General features: G+C 53.7%; 2 protein-coding genes and 1 long non-coding RNA gene across 3 annotated transcripts; 2 read left to right on the top strand and 1 right to left on the bottom strand.

Annotated features, from left to right (window-relative positions):
- Positions 1–1,156: 1,156 nt before the first annotated feature.
- On the bottom strand, positions 1,157–1,973 carry LOC104001527 (uncharacterized). Its single transcript, XR_001707967.4, has 2 exons — positions 1,841–1,973; positions 1,157–1,402 (listed from the first exon to the last, which is right to left on the bottom strand). It is a non-coding gene; the product is annotated as an uncharacterized LOC104001527 (long non-coding RNA).
- On the top strand, positions 1,299–5,484 carry HOXC9 (homeobox C9). The gene is made up of 2 exons (XM_001136621.8): positions 1,299–2,857; positions 4,563–5,484. Exons 1-2 carry the CDS (start codon positions 2,320–2,322, stop codon positions 4,805–4,807), a joined length of 783 nt encoding a protein of 260 aa, XP_001136621.1. The 5' UTR covers positions 1,299–2,319; the 3' UTR covers positions 4,808–5,484.
- A 4,013-nt stretch (positions 5,485–9,497) lies between these two features.
- On the top strand, positions 9,498–14,896 carry HOXC8 (homeobox C8). The gene is made up of 3 exons (XM_003313642.7): positions 9,498–9,592; positions 11,054–11,841; positions 13,210–14,896. The coding sequence occupies exons 2-3, from the start codon at positions 11,406–11,408 to the stop codon at positions 13,500–13,502; spliced, it is 729 nt and encodes a 242-aa protein (XP_003313690.2). The 5' UTR covers positions 9,498–9,592; positions 11,054–11,405; the 3' UTR covers positions 13,503–14,896.
- Positions 14,897–18,980: the final 4,084 nt, after the last annotated feature.

Below are 18,980 nucleotides of genomic sequence, written 5' to 3'. Positions count from 1 at the left end.
CTCTGCTCATCGCTGCCAGCAGCCGCCCAAGAGCCGGGCCCGGTCCTCAGCCGCCCTGGGCTGGGGGAGGTGCTGGCTGTACTGGGGATTTGGAGAAAGCCTCGGCAGGGGGACTGGAACCTCCTGTCTTTTCCTTGAACTAGTGAGGGAGATTTTTTGATTGACAGCTAACCCAACTCCATCAAGGCCAAAGAGATATTCTGTTTCTTGTTGTAAGTTGGGCTTCCCAGCTCAGTCCAGCTCAAGGGAGGGGAAGACAGTGGCGCCAAGGAGCTGAACCCCCAAGTCGCCTCTCCCAACCAAACACATCCCTCATCCTCCCCCATGAGTTGAAATCCCAGCCCCGTTAAGCCGCCCCCTTAGACCGAAAAGGAAAAGGAAAGAGCCAGAGAGGGGGAGGAGCAGAGACTTGGGAGGGGGCCTATGGAGCTGGGGTCGGTGCTGCCAGCTGCAGCTGTCTCCCCCTAACTTTCCTCCCCCGGAACACACATACTATACACACTCTCCCCAGCCCCTCTCCACCCCAGAGGAGAAAGATCCATAGAGACGCAGGAGAAAACTAGCCCCCGCCCCCACCCCTGGCGTTTGGTCCCCTCCTGGGGACAGGAGAGGGAAAGAAGGGCAGGCGTGGCCGAGTCTGGGAAGACTCCTACCCTGCTGCCTCCAGAGCCTGCATCTCAACCTCAGCTCCTGTCTATTTTCCCTGGCCACAGACTGGGACTCTTCCTTTCTGACCCTGAAATTGCACCCCTCCTTCAAATTCACTCTACCCTGCCTAAGTGCACCATATTTCTGGGGGCTTCACCTGTCCCTTTCTCCCCACCCCCCAGCCAACCTCCATGCCCCCTCTTCTTCACCCACCCTGATAATTTCCTACTTGACTAAAGCCCCCCTTTACTACACCACCATGGGACAGTCTGATGCAAAGCAGAGGGCTGGGCACAAACCCTCAATTGAAGGAGGAGGGTAGCAACCAACTTATTGGGGGGAGGAATCCAAGTTGTCTGATATTCCTCTGCAATCACACTGCCCCCTCTGGAATTCCTGCATCCGACCCCAAAGAAATTGCTTTCTCCTGTTCCTCCGTTGCTTTTTTCCCGTTCCAAAAACAGCCTACAATTTTATTTAATGAAAGACACATTTATGAACAATCAAATGATCCTCATAAAAATTTTATTGAGGGACGTAAAAACAAGCTACTTGCCCACGACCGAGGTCGCTCTTTTGCCTTGCCCGCTCTCACCCTGGCTCTCTGCAGAGAGAGCCCGGGAGCGACTTTTTGGGGGGAGTGGGGGTGGGGAAGTGTCGCAGAGATGGAGTTGGGGGCAAAGGAGGGTGCGCAGGAAGATGGGATGGGGACGCCCCACTTAAGTTGTGTAGATCTCTCCTACACTTCTTCAAGCTGGCAAAGAAAGATAAATAGATATAGACAATAAATTTAAAATAAAGGCGCCTGTATATCTGTGCCAAAGCAAAGAGAAGACTTCTGAGGCTGCTGATAAAGGTGTATGAGATCCTGAGGTTCTACCCCTCCCACCCAGGGACCACCTTCCCCAGGCTTCCCCTACCCCAGATTTGGGGGGCAGAGTTGGCCAGTGGCAGAACGCTCCCCTTCCCTCCTTCCCTCCCTGTATCTCAGCTTCCCCAGTCCCCTCCCACCCTCCCTCCCTCACCGCCCCTGCTGCTCCTGAAAGAAATACATACATACACACTATTTAAAAACGCATTTTTAAAAGCCACGTTCCGAACTGACAATCGCTGATCTCGGCTCGCGCAGAGACTGCGGGAGCGTCGGGGCCGACAGAGACGGATTACGTCAAGAAATAGTTCCTCCACCTACCTCGGTCGGCCTCCCCGCCCCTGCGGGGCTCCCGCGCCCAGCTCGGCCCTGGGGGTCCGAGAACCCTGGCTTCGGGGACTGGCATTTTCACCCCATTAAAAAATCCTCATGGTTGGGGGGAGGCCATCTGCTTATGGGTGGACATGGGCACAGGGGCTTCTCAGATGAGCTAGGAGCCGTCCTGAGGGGGTGACCGGTGCCTTGGGTCCAGAGTTCCGGACCCCCAGGAAATCGCAGGTCGCGGGGAGCAGCAGAGAGAAGGGGGTGGGAGAGGGGGAAAAAAGGCAAGGAAAAAAAAGCCCCTGCGCATTGATCCGCGCCGTATTTTTGGGTAAATACGATCACGTGGGGGCCGGGGAGCCAATGAGCTGCGGGGAAAAGGCTGGAAAAATAATTACCTGACTTGATTGTTCTGTGAGCAGATAAAAAGTACATATACAGTTCATACAATAATCTTATGTATGTAAAACCCCGTTACGATGTCGGCGACGGGGCCCATCAGTAACTATTACGTGGACTCGCTCATCTCTCACGACAATGAAGACCTCCTAGCGTCCAGGTTTCCGGCCACCGGGGCTCATCCCGCCGCCGCCAGACCCAGCGGTTTGGTGCCGGACTGTAGCGATTTTCCGTCCTGTAGCTTCGCGCCCAAGCCGGCAGTGTTCAGCACGTCGTGGGCGCCCGTGCCCTCGCAGTCGTCCGTGGTATATCACCCGTACGGCCCCCAGCCCCACCTCGGCGCCGACACGCGCTACATGCGGACTTGGCTCGAGCCGCTGTCCGGCGCCGTCTCCTTCCCCAGCTTCCCGGCCGGGGGCCGTCACTACGCCCTCAAGCCGGACGCCTACCCCGGGCGCCGCGCGGACTGCGGCCCAGGGGAGGGCCGCAGCTACCCGGACTACATGTACGGCTCGCCCGGGGAGCTGCGCGACCGCGCCCCGCAGACACTGCCCTCGCCCGAGGCGGACGCGCTCGCCGGCAGCAAGCACAAAGAGGAGAAGGCCGACCTGGACCCCAGTAAGTTGGGAGCAATTTTCCTTTACAACCGGCGCGGGAGGGGAGGGGAGGACGGGCGGGGGCAGCCGAGTTACAGCCCTCCCGAACCGTGCAGGGAGCGCGGGAGAGGGGCGAGGGGGCGAGGACTCAATAAAAGCGAATTACCTTGGGGAGCTTTCAGGGGCAGGAGGTCTGAGAATGGGGCCCAGGGAGACAGGTTGGGAGAGGGCCGAGGGGAGCTCCTCTCTCAGGAACTGGCTTTGATGAGAGACCCCTGCCCCCTCCTCCCAGCCCAGGCTTTTTGGCTCAGTCACCACTTTCGAAGAAAGGCGGACAGGGCCAGGGGATGGGGCTGGGGGCGAAGTTCAGTTTATGATTTGAGATGGGACAGGGAAGAGGTGAGGAGGACACTGGGGGCACAGAGGAGATACCCCCAGCGAGAATGACCCCTGCTTCCCAGTCAGCGTGGAGGTCCTCACCCCACTAGAGATTCACAAAACAGAAGGTCCATGGACTTCTCCCCCAGGAGCACTGGGTGAGGGGTCTGAGGTATTTCGAAGCCTGGGAACTTGGAGAGATCAGGACTTTCAAAGAGAAGTGGGGATAAAAGTGGGGTCTGAGTCTCCTTAAACTTGAGAACCCTCTTCTGAGGGTCTTGGAGGGGAAGGATTGAGAATGGGGATCAGGGATGAGGAGTGGGCATCTCCCCAGATTAGAGAATTCTACACACACACACACACACACACACACACACACACACACACACTCACTCCAATCAGGGAGACAGGCGCCTTCTGAGGATTGCACAGGAGGGCTAGGGTGGGGGGCAGGTGGGAGCTGCAGGGCCAGAAAAAGGGGAAAGAAGGAGAAACAGCAGGGGAGGGGGTGCAGACCCCTGGGTGTGAGGAAGTGTCTGGGGGAGTCCCAGGAGGGGGCTGCAGGAAATCTTTTCCTCCAGCCCCATAAGGGGCCAGGGCCTAATTATACCCCTCTGAAGGCTTCCCTCCCTGCCCTCAGCTACTCCCATAAACCTGAAATTGGAGGCTTGGCTCCTGCAGAGCCTGTCCTGGGGCTGGCAGGAGGGGGGCACTGGAGGCCAAACAGGAAAACTAAGATATAGGGGAGCCTGTCCCCAAGGCCAGCGGCTCTCTGGGGAGAGGAGAAAGACTTTTCCCGTCTCAGCATCACCCTGAGAATTCGCCTCAGCAGGGTTGAACTCCAAGCGGGAGGAGGGTGCTGCAGAGGGTGGTGAGGGGTTTAGGGATTCTCAGGGTCAGGAAGCAGAACTGCTAAAATTTCAGGACTTGGTCATGGGCTGGGAGGATGGGAGGGGGCAGAGGAGGAGGGAGGTGGGGAGGAGAGAGACCTTGCTATAAAAATAAAAAACAAGAGAGAGAAGCGTTTATGGGCCTATGAAACGGTTGGGAATTTGGACTTTTTATGAGGATATTCTCAAATTACTACTCTTGAAGCTGAGGACCAGACTGGAGGGGCTTTGATAGCTTTTGATTTCCTACAGTTTTAGGTGCTGGAAACTGAAAAGGGGGAAGCTGGGGAGGGGACAGAATGCAAAACGAGGAAGGAGGAAAATTCCTAAAGCAAAATGTGTCCAAATTCAGGTTCAGTTATTGCATTTGGGGAACCTGGCTAAGTCTGGGGGTAGAGTAGCAGAAGTCCTGGGCTGGAAAGGGGCTCCACTGACCCCTGCTTGTGTTTGGCCCTCCAGGCAACCCCGTGGCCAACTGGATTCACGCCCGCTCCACGAGGAAGAAGCGCTGCCCCTACACCAAGTACCAGACGCTGGAACTGGAGAAGGAGTTTCTCTTCAATATGTATTTAACCAGGGACCGTCGGTATGAGGTGGCCCGGGTTCTCAATCTCACCGAGCGGCAGGTCAAAATCTGGTTTCAGAATCGAAGGATGAAGATGAAAAAGATGAATAAAGAGAAAACCGACAAGGAGCAGTCCTAAACCCTACCCAGCCTGCTGCCTCAGCACAGCCAAGGGAAAAACAAAAACCCCACAAAATACCCCAACACAGGCGGGGAAGAGACGAAAAAGAAAAGGAAAGAGCAAGATAGACAAAAGCCAATCAGCTTAAAAGGAAAAAAAAGGAAGGGGAAAAGAAAACTCTTGCGATTTGGGAGGGTTCAGTGTTGAGATATTGGTGTTTTAGAGTTAGTTCTACCCAGCGAGGAGGAGGCGGGGAGAGAAACTGCGTTCTCTTTCCCCAGCGCAACCGAAATAAATGACACATACAAATGTGATTTTTTTCCTCCTTTCTTCAGAGAAGCCAGTACTTGAATCGCTATATTTCTATTTTTTTTTTCCCTGTATCGTATTTGGTCCAGGTCATCCCTCCCCGGGCCTGGGGCGCTCTGCGTGCAGATTTTGTACAAAAAAAAAAAAAAAAGACACACACACATACATGATAATGATTCCCAGCCCAGGAGCTGAGGGGCGAGGGCTGGGGACCATGCCGCGGGCTGGGTCAGGCCCGTGCAGGCCGGCGCCTTGGGCTGTACATAGTGTTCCCTCTCATCCCCAGGGTTCGTCCCCAGCGTCCGTCCTGTAACGTGCTTCTGTTTGTTATGGTAGAACAGCCCTGTGTTAATATATTGAAGTCACTTAAAAAACCAGAAACCCAACTGTATCCAGTTCTCGTTATTTCTCCTCCCTGTGGTTCCCAGTCTGCTGTTGTGGAGGAGGCAAGTGCTCAGGTCGTCTAGCGGAGGCTGGAGCCAGAGAATGGGCTCCTTCTACCTTGGAAGGGCAAACGTCTGCTTCTGCTGCTGCTTCTCTCCAGTCAGGGAGGGGTGGGGGGTCTCTGGGGGTGGGGTGGAGGCTGCTGAGGCCCAGGCCCAGCTTGTGCTTTCCCCGGCTGGCTGCCTACAAGTTTCCTGGTGGCTAGATGGAGTGCGCGGGAGCGGCACGGCATGAATGGCTTTCCTTGGCTGTAATTAATTGTAATAATTTATGAGTACATGAGATTGGAGGGAAGAGATAGGTGAAGATGAAAGTTGGGTGCTGGGTGAGGGCCCAGGCTGGATTCTTGCCTGGCGGCATTGGTGCTTTGGTGCTTCCAGGGATGGCTGGGAAAGAAGGCTGGGAGGGGGCGTGTGACTAGGAGGAAGGCCAGGCAGGCCTCAGGGAGCAGGACAGGCACTGGGGACTGCAGTGGAGGAAAAAGAAGAAAAACACAGAGAGTGAGAGAGAAGAGATGGGACATGGAAGGAGAGAGGAAAGAAAAGGAAGAAAGGAAAGAAGGAAGGAGGGAAGGAGAAAGATGGCAAAGCCAATACAATCAGAATTAGATGTAGTTTCTACTTCTCAATGCAGTCTCAGCTCCTCGATCCCCTTCTCCTAGTTCTTTTCTTCCCAATCTCTGTCTCCCCTACTCTGGTGTTTAGTTTGAATGTTTGTCTGGGGGTGACTGGGTCACGCTGTGCAGCTGCAGCGTTTCTGGGGGATGGTGTGCCCAAGGCCCAAGGAAGCTGGCCAGAGATTAGCCAGGAGTGGGGTGCTCCCTGGTGGCCGTGGGACCCCAAGCGCAAAGATGTGGGGATGTGTGTGTAACAGTCCGGTGGGGCTGATCGGCTGTACTGCACCCCAGAGCGCCTTCCTAGAACCAGCAGTTTTAATCTGCTAATTAGAAGCAGACACAAGCTGCCGGGTATGCCTCGGCCCAGCGCCCCCTTTCTCGGAAATCCCCCAATCTGGAAACTGTTAAAATCAGACTGCTTGAAATATAGTCCTTTAATATCTCAAGCTGCCCATTCTGCCAAAGGTGCAGGGTGTCGCTCTGAATATTTGGGGGGATACTCCGTGAAAAAAATAGAGACCCCAGCCCATGTGCTGCTCCCCGTAGCATCACCTTACAGGATGGTGAGACACTTGTAGGGACCAGCCCCTTCCCCATCATTTGAATCTCCTACTCTCTCCTTCTATTAAAACTCCAATGTCGGTGGCTGGAGGAGGGTAGGAAGGGGTGAAAATTTTGTTTCGATAATACTGGGGGGCAATCAAGTCGCAACAAGGGACTTCGCAGTCGCTGAAGCACCAGCTCCTCTTTCGAGCTTAGGAGACCGCCTCCCCAATTCCAGAAGCATTGTTTTCTTGGTCCATTTGAAAGGTGTTTTGCCTATAGTTTTTCTCCTTCCTCACACCTCTCTTTGGCCATTTTGCTGTTCTGGAACTCTGACTCCTGTTCCCCACTCAGTGGAGGCCAAGACACCCCTCTCTCCCCTGGTCGGGAGCGCTGGGATGCGGGCTTCTCTCCCAGACCGAGAGCGGCGTTTCCGGGCTTCCACCCCGCCCCTGCTCCCAGGCCCTGTCGCCTCCCCTCAGCGTCCATCAGCGCGGCCTGCTTCCTGCAGCCGGCCTGAGCGGCCTTACTGCGGGCAGGAAGGAGGGCCGCGGGCTTGGAGGACCCTGAGGAAAGCATGGGATGCAGAACAGGCCCACCCGGCCCGGCCCACTGTTCAATCCCAGCCCAGCCTGCAGGTCAGGATTGGAATCATTTTTTATTCGCTATCATTTACGAATTAACAACACAACACGCATCTGGGGAAAGAAATGAAAGCTGGGGGTAGAGAGCGGCTAGCAAACGCCCTCTTCCCCTAATCTTCCCCTCCCACCTCTCCTCTGCTCCTTTGTCAGAATCACAAAACCCTAAAGATTGTTCCACTTGGGAAGGCAGCGGATAGGTACATTTCCGCAGCCCCGAAATGCCACTTTTATGGCGCTGTTTGTCTCCCTGTTCTGGGTTCTGAATGGGGCCGAACAAAACAGCAGCGCGGAGCTGGCTAGACGTCTGGGCTTAATTGTTTTATGGTTTAAATAAGGTGGACACTTTCCTTTGAAATCGGATTATAGGAATGTTTTGTCTATGGCCCACGGAGAACAGGACCTCACTGGCTGAGAGGGAGAGGTGGAGAGCGCGCGCGCGAGAGGGATGGGCTACAAACCAGGGGTCAAACAGCCTGGAGAAGTCCGAGTCCCACCCCAAAGTCCTGCAGGCGGCGGCGGAATAGTCGGTGAGGGGCCAGCATCAGGGTAAGAGGAGGGAGGACTTTAGGGTGCGCGCTGCGGGCAAGCCGTCGTGGGAGCCTCGGAGCGTGCATCCGCGTTCGCGGAGATGTTCCAAGCCCAGAAATGCGCCTGAATGGGGGGAGATCGCGGCAGTTGCTTTGCTTAGAGTCTCTTAATTGGAGAAGGGAGGGTAACAAAAAGAGAAAACAGTGTGGAACCTTTCACAAGGTTTTATTTCAAGAACTTAGAAAACAAAAGAACAGCAGTCCTGGGGCAACTCCCTTCCGGGGAATCTCTCTCTTGAGCACCCATCTGGAGGTTCCTTCCTCCCACTTCCCACCTTTGGGGCAAGCCTGGGACCTCTTGTTAGCTTTTTCCCAGCCGGACTGCATTGGACCAAATGGACGCGAGGTGGCGCTGTTGCTCAATGTTAGAGGCGGCGGTGCCCCGGGCCGCCCTGGCCGCACTGACATTTGAGGCCCGGCCCGCAGCCGCTGCGAGAAGGCCCCGCGCCTCGGCCGGCCCGGCCCCACTGGCTCTGAGCAAATCAATCCTCTCACCTGCGAGGTGTAAATAATTCGCGAGTGGCAGCGGGAGATGGGCCCTCGATCTGGCAGCGGGCTCGGAAGGCTCAGGAGGGCAGGCATTAAAAATAATCGCTTTGTGGAGGAGATAAGTGCAAAGCAGGCAGCGCGTAATTAACACAAAAAGGCAGAATGACCCGGACAAACGAACATAAATCCGTGGTACCTATGAGGGCGGTGCAGGCCTCGGGGAGAGGGACAGAGACGGCCTCGGCGAGGATGGCTGCTTTCGGTTCCTTTATTTCCAGGCTCGGGGAGCGAAATAAACCAGATAACGTGTAAAAGAAAGCAAACAAACAAATGAAAGAACGGTGAGGGACCCCCAAAAGGGGAAACCAAGTCCGGCCAGGGGTTGCGGGACTGGTGGGCTCTCCGGGCAGGCGGCGGTGGCGGCACACTCGGGACAGTCGCATTCCAAGACACAAAGGCCCGGAAGAATAGCTCTCTGGCAGGGTTTTCGCTGGACCATAAAATGTCGAAATATCCCCCCACCCCACCCCCTAAATGATAAGGCGCAGGCCCCAGAGCGGATCCAGCCCTCTGGGCCTCCTTTTTCCAGGCTGGGAAGAGAAAGTATTTATGACAGTCTCCAGTGACCCAGATGCTGGGAGCCCAGAGTCCACTCTGTTCATCGCAGCACCCGAAGAGCAGGCTCAGAAAAGGCAGGGCTGGAGCCAAGGCTGAAGCGAGCTGTGGTACGGGTAGAGACGCCCTGTCCTGACCCCCACTGTTCTGGACCCTAGGGAGGCCTGCAGCCCTGGCACAGCCCTCTTCTGACCCTTCCCTCGTGCTGCTCCAATGCCAGAGTTCTGGGTGTCTAAGAGTTTGGGCAGCTCCTGAGATGGGGGTGGGATTCCCCAAATGCAGGGGATCCTGGAGGGAGCTCTTGCTGCCTGCACCAGTGAATCTCCTTTGGGAATTTGACAGAGAGTGGCCATTTCCCCAGCAATTACTTAGATAATAGGGGGACTGGGTTGGGTGGGAGGAGGTGTTCATTCTCTCTAAACCATCCTGCCCTGAACCGCCATTCCTTCTTCCATCTCCAGAGCTGGGCTCCGGATGGGGAAGGAAAAGGTCTGGTTGCCTAACCACCTCCTTCCTCATCCAACCCTGAAACCCCCAGGATGTGGAAGAAAAACAGGTAGCATTTTGCTTTCATAATATGCATCTGTGTTTGTCAGGCATGTGTGCATGTGTGCCTGGGTGTGCACATGTGCGTACAGTGTCTGTGAGGTGGCAGGGATGCTTCCAGGCATGTGTGTGCTAGTTTACACTGAGCATGGACTTGATGTGTCTCAGGGTGAAAAGTAGCACGTACAGTGTGTGTGTGTCCTGAGTGTGCTCTAGGATTTCCTGGGTGTAACAGCCTCACACCCTGGTGAGGGAGAGGACTGGAAAAATAATTCTTACTCATCTTTTTCATTCATATGCACACAGCATGCATGTATTCTCACCTTCTCCCTTTTTCTCTCTGTCTGTGTTAAGCCCAAATCACTGTACACACTTATGGCCAGAGAAGGGTGCTGATGGACTAAGGTTCTTTAATCCATTAGAATTAACTTGAATGTATTCAGTCTTGGGGATGGGGGAACCCTCCAGAGAAAGTGTGGATAAATATTTAAAGAGTGTCTGTTGTTGATAGTTCCCATCCACATCCTGGCCTGGGCAGCCTGCCTGGGGAAGAGGGAGCTGCAGTGAAGCCAGGGGCCCCACCAGGCTGAGCTGGCATTTCCTATGGCATGGGGGTATGTGGGGACAAGTAAGAGGCCTGCTCCAGTCCCCTCCAACTCAGATGCAAATAGTCTCCTAAGAAGAAATGTCCTGAATCAGCCCAGCTAGAAACCAGGGACACACAGCTGCCCTTTCCTTTTAGTCTCCATAAGCAGCTTTGCTCTCAGAGCCCCTAGCCAAGCTTGTGGCCATTGCCTGGGTTTCCTGCTCCATGCAGGGGCTGGTGTCTGAAGGGGCAGTGTGGCCCTGACTGGGTATATGGAGTTTTCCCCAGCCCCACCTCCTCTGACCCTCTCCTCTACCCATAGCAGGTAGCAAGAGAGTCTCCTGGATCTAAGGAAGGAGACAGAACAGCTTCGGACCCTGGGGAGGGGCCAGGGGATGGAGGGTCTGATGCCTGAAGTATTTGGGGGTATGGTGTGCTTGTTCCTCCTCAAAGTCTCCAGACTTAGGGACCCCCTAGGAAGCCCATCTTTTGGGTTAGGGGCCCTGCTCTGGCTTGCAGGTATTCATCTCCTTGGAGGTCTTATACCTGTTGAGGTAACCTGGGTTGACCTGCTGGCTCAGGTATCTCTCTCTCTCTCAGAAGAAGGAAAAGAGAAGCGAGGCTGGGGGCGAGAGGCACCTTCACATCTAAATTCGTACCCTGGAAAACTGGCCCCAGCCATTAGCTGGGGCTGGCTCACCACCCCCTACACACACCACACACCCCCATCCCTCCCCCTCTCCTCCCCTCCCCTTCCTCCAGGTCCCCCCAGCCCTGTACCCCTCAACCCCCGCCATCTCTCTCTCTCTCTCTCTCTCTCTCTCTCTCTCTCTCTCTCTCGCCTGTCTTCATGTCGTGGATTGATGAACGCGAATCGCGTGTAAGCGCCGCCACCGCCGGGAGTCTGAGGAATTCGCCTGGGCTGTTAAAGGAAAGAGCTAAGTGAGAGAGCGCGAGCTCTACCTACCGACAGTGAGGAGCGCCGCCGCCGCCGCCGCCGCCCGCTCGCCGCCCGCCGCCGCCGCCCGCGCCCCAGCCCCGGGAGCTCTGCTGATCCGGCCGAGCTCAGCACCGAAGCGCCCCCCAACCTGCCCAGCCCCCAGCCCACCAGCCCAGCCCAGTCCCGGGGAGCCAGCTGGCCTGGGGTTCGGTCCCGGGGGGAGGGGAGTTTCGGGGGTACCGGGCGGGGTACTCGTGAGCCAGAGGGGAGGGGGCCGCGGGTTTTCATGTACCCAGCATGAGCTCCTACTTCGTCAACCCCCTGTTCTCCAAATACAAAGGCGGCGAGTCCCTGGAACCGGCCTATTACGACTGCCGGTTCCCTCAGAGCGTGGGCAGGAGCCATGCGCTGGTGTACGGGCCCGGCGGCTCGGCGCCCGGCTTCCAGCACGCTTCGCACCACGTCCAAGACTTCTTCCACCACGGCACCTCCGGCATCTCCAACTCAGGCTACCAGCAGAACCCGTGCTCGCTTAGCTGCCACGGAGACGCCTCCAAATTCTATGGCTACGAGGCGCTCCCCAGACAGTCCCTTTATGGGGCTCAGCAAGAGGCGAGCGTGGTGCAATATCCCGACTGTAAATCCTCCGCCAACACTAACAGTAGCGAAGGACAAGGCCACTTAAATCAAAACTCGTCTCCCAGCCTCATGTTTCCATGGATGAGACCCCACGGTGAGAAGCCTTTTCTCTTTCCCCCTTGGTCTCCCGCGCTCCAGGGTTTCCCCCCCTCCCTCGCCTCCTTTTTGTCTGCCCTCGCTTTTTCTCTTGGCTTTGGGGTCTCTCCTGCCCCACCCCCGTGCCTGTGCCTGGGTGGTTTTCTCGAAGTTGGGAAGGCTCCGCTGGGGCGGGGCAGGGAGGGGGTGCCTAGAACATTTAGGGGATTGGGGTGAAGGTGAGAGAAAGCTGGTGTGTGGCCGCAAAGGGTTAAAAATCGTTTTCTCCATCTCTGTCTGTCTGTCTCTCTCTGACTCTCCCACTCCCCATCTCTAAAGTCAAAGTTGGGGAGGTGGCTGGGAATGGTACCCTGAGTACCCTGAGACTGTCAGCCTTTGGAACAAACCAGTTTCTCCAGAGGCAGGGAGCCTGGAGTCCAGGACACTGGCCAGGCTGTCTTGGGGCAAAGGGAGACAGACCCCTGTTGCTCTGCCCTAGCCAGAGTGTGGTGAGACTCTAAGGACAGGCTCTCTGGCTCTCTAGGGCACCCATAACCTCCTCTCAGAGAACCAGCCTGAGGGCCACTACCCCAACTTTTTTATACTTCCCCCAGTTGGGAGAAGACGGGGGAGCCTGAGAGGAGGGGGAAAAAAGAGTGCTCAAAAGGAGAGAGGCCATAGAGATTAGGGGTTCCTGAGGTCCAGAAGACCCTAGCCGCTCCCCCAATCAAGGACTTGTGGGGTCTCCCTGAGACCTGCAGAGTAGCTTAGGTCATGAGCCCCTCCAAGGGTGGCCCCTCATGGCCCAATTTCGAAGTACAGGGGGAAGCGATAAAGCGACAAGTTCCGGCGGGGATGGCCCATGATTTATTTGCTGGTCTCCAGTTAGCAATCAGGCGGAGCAGTGATACATTCCAGCAGATCAATTATTTTTCTTATTGGAAAAGCATTAGGCAGAGAGAGACAAGGAGAGGGCAGTGGGCAGAGCCCCTCTTCTTTACCCCCAGCTTTTTTTCCTTTCTTTTGGAAACAGTCTGTCCCCAGCCTCGCTCACTAAATGCCCTGCTGCACTTGTAAACAAAGCTGCAAAGGCCAGTTCCTAGGATTACAGGCCTGGTGGGGGGGATTCTACAGGGCTCCCCAGCCCCTGAAAGGCCCCAGTTTCCAAACAGACCCTAGCCCCCACCCCCACCCCACCTCCCAAGGTGAAGCCAAACAAAAACAATCCCCCAACTTTTCTGCCCTTGTCTGCCTTCTGCTCTAGCCTTTTCCATAGAGGGGAGGGGAACTGAGGAGATCAGAGAGGGGAGTTTAGAGTAGGAAGAGTGGCAAAGGAAAACCAAGCCCCCATCCAAATGTAACCAGACTGGGGTTTTCTTCTGTCCAGCTCCGGGGAGGCGCAGTGGACGGCAAACTTACAGCCGGTATCAGACCTTGGAACTAGAAAAGGAGTTTCTCTTTAATCCTTATTTGACACGAAAACGTCGGATTGAAGTCTCTCATGCCCTGGGACTGACCGAGAGACAAGTGAAGATCTGGTTCCAGAACCGAAGGATGAAGTGGAAAAAGGAGAACAACAAGGATAAACTGCCGGGAGCCCGAGATGAGGAGAAGGTGGAGGAAGAAGGAAATGAGGAAGAGGAGAAAGAAGAGGAGGAAAAGGAAGAAAACAAGGACTAAGCAAAAAAGAAAGACCCCCCCCCCTTTAGCAACTCCCTTGAAGTTTCGTTTTATGGTAGCGGATAAATTGAGAAGTTTACGACTGTCATTTGCTTTTATAGAGAATAGAATGACACTCACAACTCTAACTACCTGTCAGATACTTGCAGCTCTGGTTTTATTACCTTTGGACTTCCCCCACTCTTTATTTGTTTGGGGGCTGGAGGGGGGAGACGGAGACACAATGAAAAGTTCGGACTCTCTGTCTCACTCCTTGCCCCACACACACTTGTCCCTGCCCCCACCCTTCTGAGTCCTTCCTGGATTTTAAGGTCTGAGACCTGGCCTCCGTGCTCCTCGGTCTGTCTCTCGCCACGCTCCCACCTCCCTGCTTCTCTGGTATTTATTTTAGAGGGGAGCCCCCTCGAAATGCAGAAAAGGACTTGTGGTTTTGCTTTTATGCTAAGGCTAGTGTACTAGATGTACTTTTTCTAAAAAGGAAAGGACAGAAAAAAATGAAGAAAGGAAAGGAAGACAAATGTAAAGAAATAAGGAAAAAAGCAAGGAATATCCCCTCGCCCTCGCCCTCCCCCTCCCCCTCCCCCTCCCCAGGGCTCCCTGCTTAGAAAAACCCCCTTGACTTTCTCTAGGAACCTGATGGAAACCTAAAGGAGATGTGGGTCTCTCCCCTCCCCCCATTTCCAGAAGGGTAGTTAGGAGCCTGCAGTCGCCTCTAAAATCCTACCTAACCATCCCATGGTCACTCGGGCCCATGCCTTCCTCTCCTTCGCTGTTTGATTTCTATTCTGTTGGGCCCGCCTTCCTCTGAGCTGCATTAGTGTTAGTGCTCAGAAATCACCATAATCATGAAAATAATAATAATAAATCTTTAACATACTACCTAAAGGGAACCTGCAATAATCTTGAAAAAGAAAAAGAGAAAAATTTTAAAATCCTGCTATAGGAGAAAAAAAGAGAAAAAAATAAAAATCAAAAAAAAAAAAGAAAGAAACCTCCAGCATATTTTATCACTACCTATAGAAAGAAATCCTGCTTTGAGAGTATTTGTAATGCGGTTTTGTTGTCGTTTGTTGCTGCTTATTTCACTAAGAAAACCCAACAACTGAGACTGCCTAGCCCGCCGGTCCTGTGCGCTTTTATTGTGCTTCTAACCCCAGTAGAGTAGAACTAAATTGCACTGAATGTATAGTTAACTCTGTCTTGAATTCTCTGTTTATGCAATGTGCTCGAAAGAAAAAAATGTTAAAAATATATCTATAATAATAATTTTTTGTCATTTGTCTTTATGTCCAGCTATGAATGTAGATTTTGTGTCCCGACAGCCCTGTTCCTGGTCCAAGTACTTTGTATTGTATACGTGAGTCATAATAATAAAAAGAAGAAGAAAAATAATAGAAGCTGGAATGACTTGCTTTTTCTCCACAGCTCTTCCCTATTCTCTACCTTCTCTCTCCTTATCCCCCTGTCCAACTCTCTGGAAAAGGTCTGCTTCATTGCTCTGGCTTTGGGGTTCAGAAACTCACGTGGAGAGAAGCCTGGGAATTGAGAAAGCATGCTGGCCTGGGAGGGCAGGTGAAAGGGGTGAGGGGTTGAGAGGAGGAAGAAAAGGAGCAGTCCATTGGTTGAGAGAGTAAGGAGTCTATAGGTATGCCCTTGGGGGAATCTTGGCTCCAAACAAAGTGGGTTTCCAGATGCCAGGATCCCAATGGGAAGAAAGATTTCCTCACTCATCCACCCTCCTCCTCCTCAGCCTTGGGCTGGGCCCAGACAAAGAATCTGCCCTATGCAACTATGACTTTTTCTTCCAGGGTCTGGGGCTGAGGATGAGATAGTGGGATTCCTTCTGATCTCCACATGCCCCTTGTGGCCAGACCTTAGCACCCAGCACCCAGCACTAGAATAATGAACCGGGTGGGGATGTGTGAGGCTCAAGGCAACTGGCTGGCCTGTCTGCAGGGCTTGCCTGAAGATGGGGGATGCTAAGAATGGAGGGTGAGGAAGCTTAAGCCTGAAGGAGAGGAGAAAGGAAGGGGAAAGTAAGTGAGCTCGTAGGCAACCAGCCTGAGCCCACATCCTGAAATTCAGATTCAATCCTCTGCACAGGAAGATTGTCATCACTGTCATTCAGCCCGCTTGCGTCCACTCCAACTTCTGTTCAGACGGTTTAAAGTCCACTCCCCACTTCACCTTGGCAATTGGTCAGCTTACCCAGCCCCCATAGTGTGGGCCATTGGCCTGGAGGATGGGCCTGCTGAGTGGACAGCCTGCCACCCCAGTCACAGTGGGGTAAGAGGGCGTCTTTATTGGTATCTTCATTCCCCAAAATGAAGAATTGAAGGCTCAGGGACCCAGGGGGTAGAAGGGTCTCTCACTTCTCTCTGGAGAGTCCTGGACTTAAAAATTCTGTTTATGCCAATAAGATTCTGGTCAAATAATCCCAAATTCCAGAGATACAAGTCTTCTGACTCAGTCAGGAGAGGGGAAAAGGGAGGGGAGGGATCTTCTGGTCTTAAAAACCAGACCCCCGAAGGCTGAAATATTTTTGAGGCCAGATTTTCTTTCTTTCTTTTTCTCTTCTCTTCTCTTCTCTTCTCTTCTCTTCTCTTCTCTTCTCTTCTCTTCTCTTCTCCTCTCCTCTCCTCTCTCTCTCTCTCTCTCTTTGTCCTCCCCACCCCTCATCTGTCTAGCTCCTGGTCAATGATTTTCCCAGACCTAGGCCCAGGCCAACTCTTGTTTTGTGGAATTTCACCCAGGTCCCAGTCACTGGTCCCCACGCAAACCGGGCCTGAAAATCGGGCCTGAGTAGAGAATTGAGTCGGGCTTCCTTCACAGGGGGACTCCTGCAGCCCGAGAAAGGCTGTGAATTGGAAGCACAGGCTGCAGGCAGCTGGGGCAGCTTTGAGCATGAGCTCCGGGAAATCTGCTCTAACCTGGGGTCCCTGCTGTGAGCAGCGGCACCAGCCAGGTAACCTGTTCTCAGTGGGAGACACCGGCTACCCACCAGGGAGGCCAGAAAAGAGGCCATTTCGCTCAGACCTCAGGCCTTCCCACAGGCGTGTCCTCCATACTCCGAGGGATGGCTGAGGTCCCGTTTCGTTTTTAAACGTGGAATTATGATTGCTATTAATAAAAATATCTGGCCCAGTAGCCTAGCGGAATGAACCCAGCATTAAATGGCTCCGAAGGGCCTCGCCGCCTTTTCCCCACACCAAATGTCCCATTTATCCCTTGTCCTGTTCAGCAATGTCCGTGGCCCCAAGCCCGGCGCGTCGGAGGGCGGGGTGCGTCTGGCGCCCGGCTTTACTCGAGATGCCAGGCATGGAGAGGGCTAAGCCGAGGGAGCCCCAGCCACCCCCTCATGCAGTACCCGCTCCCCCACCCCTCCTGCCCACCGCCTCTGTTTTCTCGTTTGGAAAGAAATGGAGGTTAAAACCCGTTTTATGGGGGAACGTAATTGTGAGCGGGATGCGCTCTCTTTAGAATCGCGTCCTCCCAAATGCTCCCGCCGTCCCATTACCGGAATGGGGACTATTCGGCTGCTGCAGATAGGACTTTCTCTCCCATTCTTTACTTTTTTATTAGCCAATCAAAGTGGCTTCCGAAAGCCATTTGTGATTTGTGAAAAATAGTATCTTTCAAAATGCTGAGTTGAAGCATCTCGCTCATTGCTCCTTGAATTTATTATTCTAATCTCAACCGTAGAGCTGGAATAATGCAGCTATTAAGTTGGGGGGCAAATTCGTTTCTCTGGATTAAATTTTTTTTCCTCCCCACTCCCTCATTGCATCAGCCAAGGAAGGTGCGGACCTGCAAGAGATCTGGGGGTGGGTGAGAGAGGTAGTGAGCGTCCTGAAGGGCTCCTTGAGGGACCCTTGGATAGGCGAGTGGTTTGGTCTCCCCAGTCTTATCTTCCCCAGATAAGAAGCCCTAATGACTGCCTGCTGGCTGGGAAAGTTACCCCGTCCCAATTAGGGAGAATTCAGGACAGGTTGTGCCACAGTCTAGAAGTAAAATTTCCGGTGAGCTGCCCGCAGCGCCGTCCCATTCTCCCCGCTGCCCATTGTGAAAAGCTGGGCCAGCGCTTCCTTGTCGTAATTTTTAACTACCTGTTATAAAATTTATGGGTGGGTTTGTGAAAAGAAACGAGGTCCCTGCATCCGGCCTAGGGAACTGCTTTGCTTACTATGGAGGAAGTCTGGGGAAGGCATGAGGTATCCCCTCTTGGTCAGGGTTGAGGCACCCAGCCATTGAGATTCCCATGCCAGCTTGATGCGGGACCAAGTGGAGAGCTGCCGGCCTTCAAATCTCGAGCCCGTGGGGAGAGTGACCTGCCTGCAACCTCTCCCCCGGCAAATAGTCTCTATGGGGGAATTTATTCTGGACTCACCTTCAAAATTAGGGGTCTGGAAAAACAGGCTGCTCGAAATTTTAGCACAGAAGGTGGAATTCAGGGCAGTAAAAGGTTATTTTTTCAGGCCTCGGTAGTACATCCCAGCTGCCCAGACATTGAATCAGGAAATTTTTCTGAGAAAGGCAGGTGGGTATGGGCAATCTGACACGATCCAAAAGGCTTACTGCCTTGCACCCCTCCCCGCAAAAAGGAAGTAGAGACCAAGATCTTGGGCTTTAATTTTATTTTTAATTGTAAAAAGATTTCAAATAAGCCACCATTTGAACTGGGAAGGGAAACTAGGGATGGTCTTGGGGGAAAATGTCATTCTCTCTAAGAAAGGGACCCCGGGGATGTGGGTCGTTTTGAGGGTCCTAGAAGTTGACCCGAATTCTCACCTCTCCTTCTGCACTGCAGGATTGCCCAGGGTAGGTCTAGTCCCCTAGGTTCTTCAGACCACTCCAGGTCAGGTTTGGTTGGGTGGCTGCCAGTGGTCTTCGACTACTGTTCCTGTCTAGGGTGGAGTAGGAGCTTTCAGGGGTATGGCATAGAGGGGATGTTGTTCTCTTACTAAAAAAAAAAAAAAAAAAAAAAAAGGTAGGGGTAGGGAGGCACCCTTTCAATCCCTGCAATTCACCAGCCATCACTGCCTCAAGGCCACAAATCTTTGCAAAGCTTTGAATTCCCCCTGATCCAACCTTAATGCCTCCATTTATTAAGGACAATATTTAAAACTCGGCAAGCCAGGAGAGGCAACCGACCCTCAGTGCTTGAAGCTTTCTTTCGCCTGGGCGTCCGCCCTCAGCTCTTTCTGCGCTCGCCTGCAGCAGCCTGGCCCGTGGGGAGTGGGCGGTGGGTGGGGGTAGGGGTGGGGTGGGGGTCCGGGGATGCTCCCTCTATGAGAGAATTGGGTAAACATGGCGACCGCGGCGCCCATTTGCACACGCTACACAAATGCATCGCATTCCCGGTTGTTTGCAGAAAATTTACAGCTGAGTAATAAAAGTTTACGATCGACTCACAAGTTGGATTGGCCACAAGAAGTCATGTGGATTCCATCCATGAACGTGAACTTTTTATTGTGGTTT

This window comes from Pan troglodytes, chromosome 10, assembly GCF_028858775.2.
Source record: "Pan troglodytes isolate AG18354 chromosome 10, NHGRI_mPanTro3-v2.0_pri, whole genome shotgun sequence".
In the NCBI taxonomy this organism is placed as follows: Eukaryota; Metazoa; Chordata; class Mammalia; order Primates; family Hominidae; genus Pan; species Pan troglodytes.
This window is presented reverse-complemented; position numbering and strand designations above follow the sequence as displayed.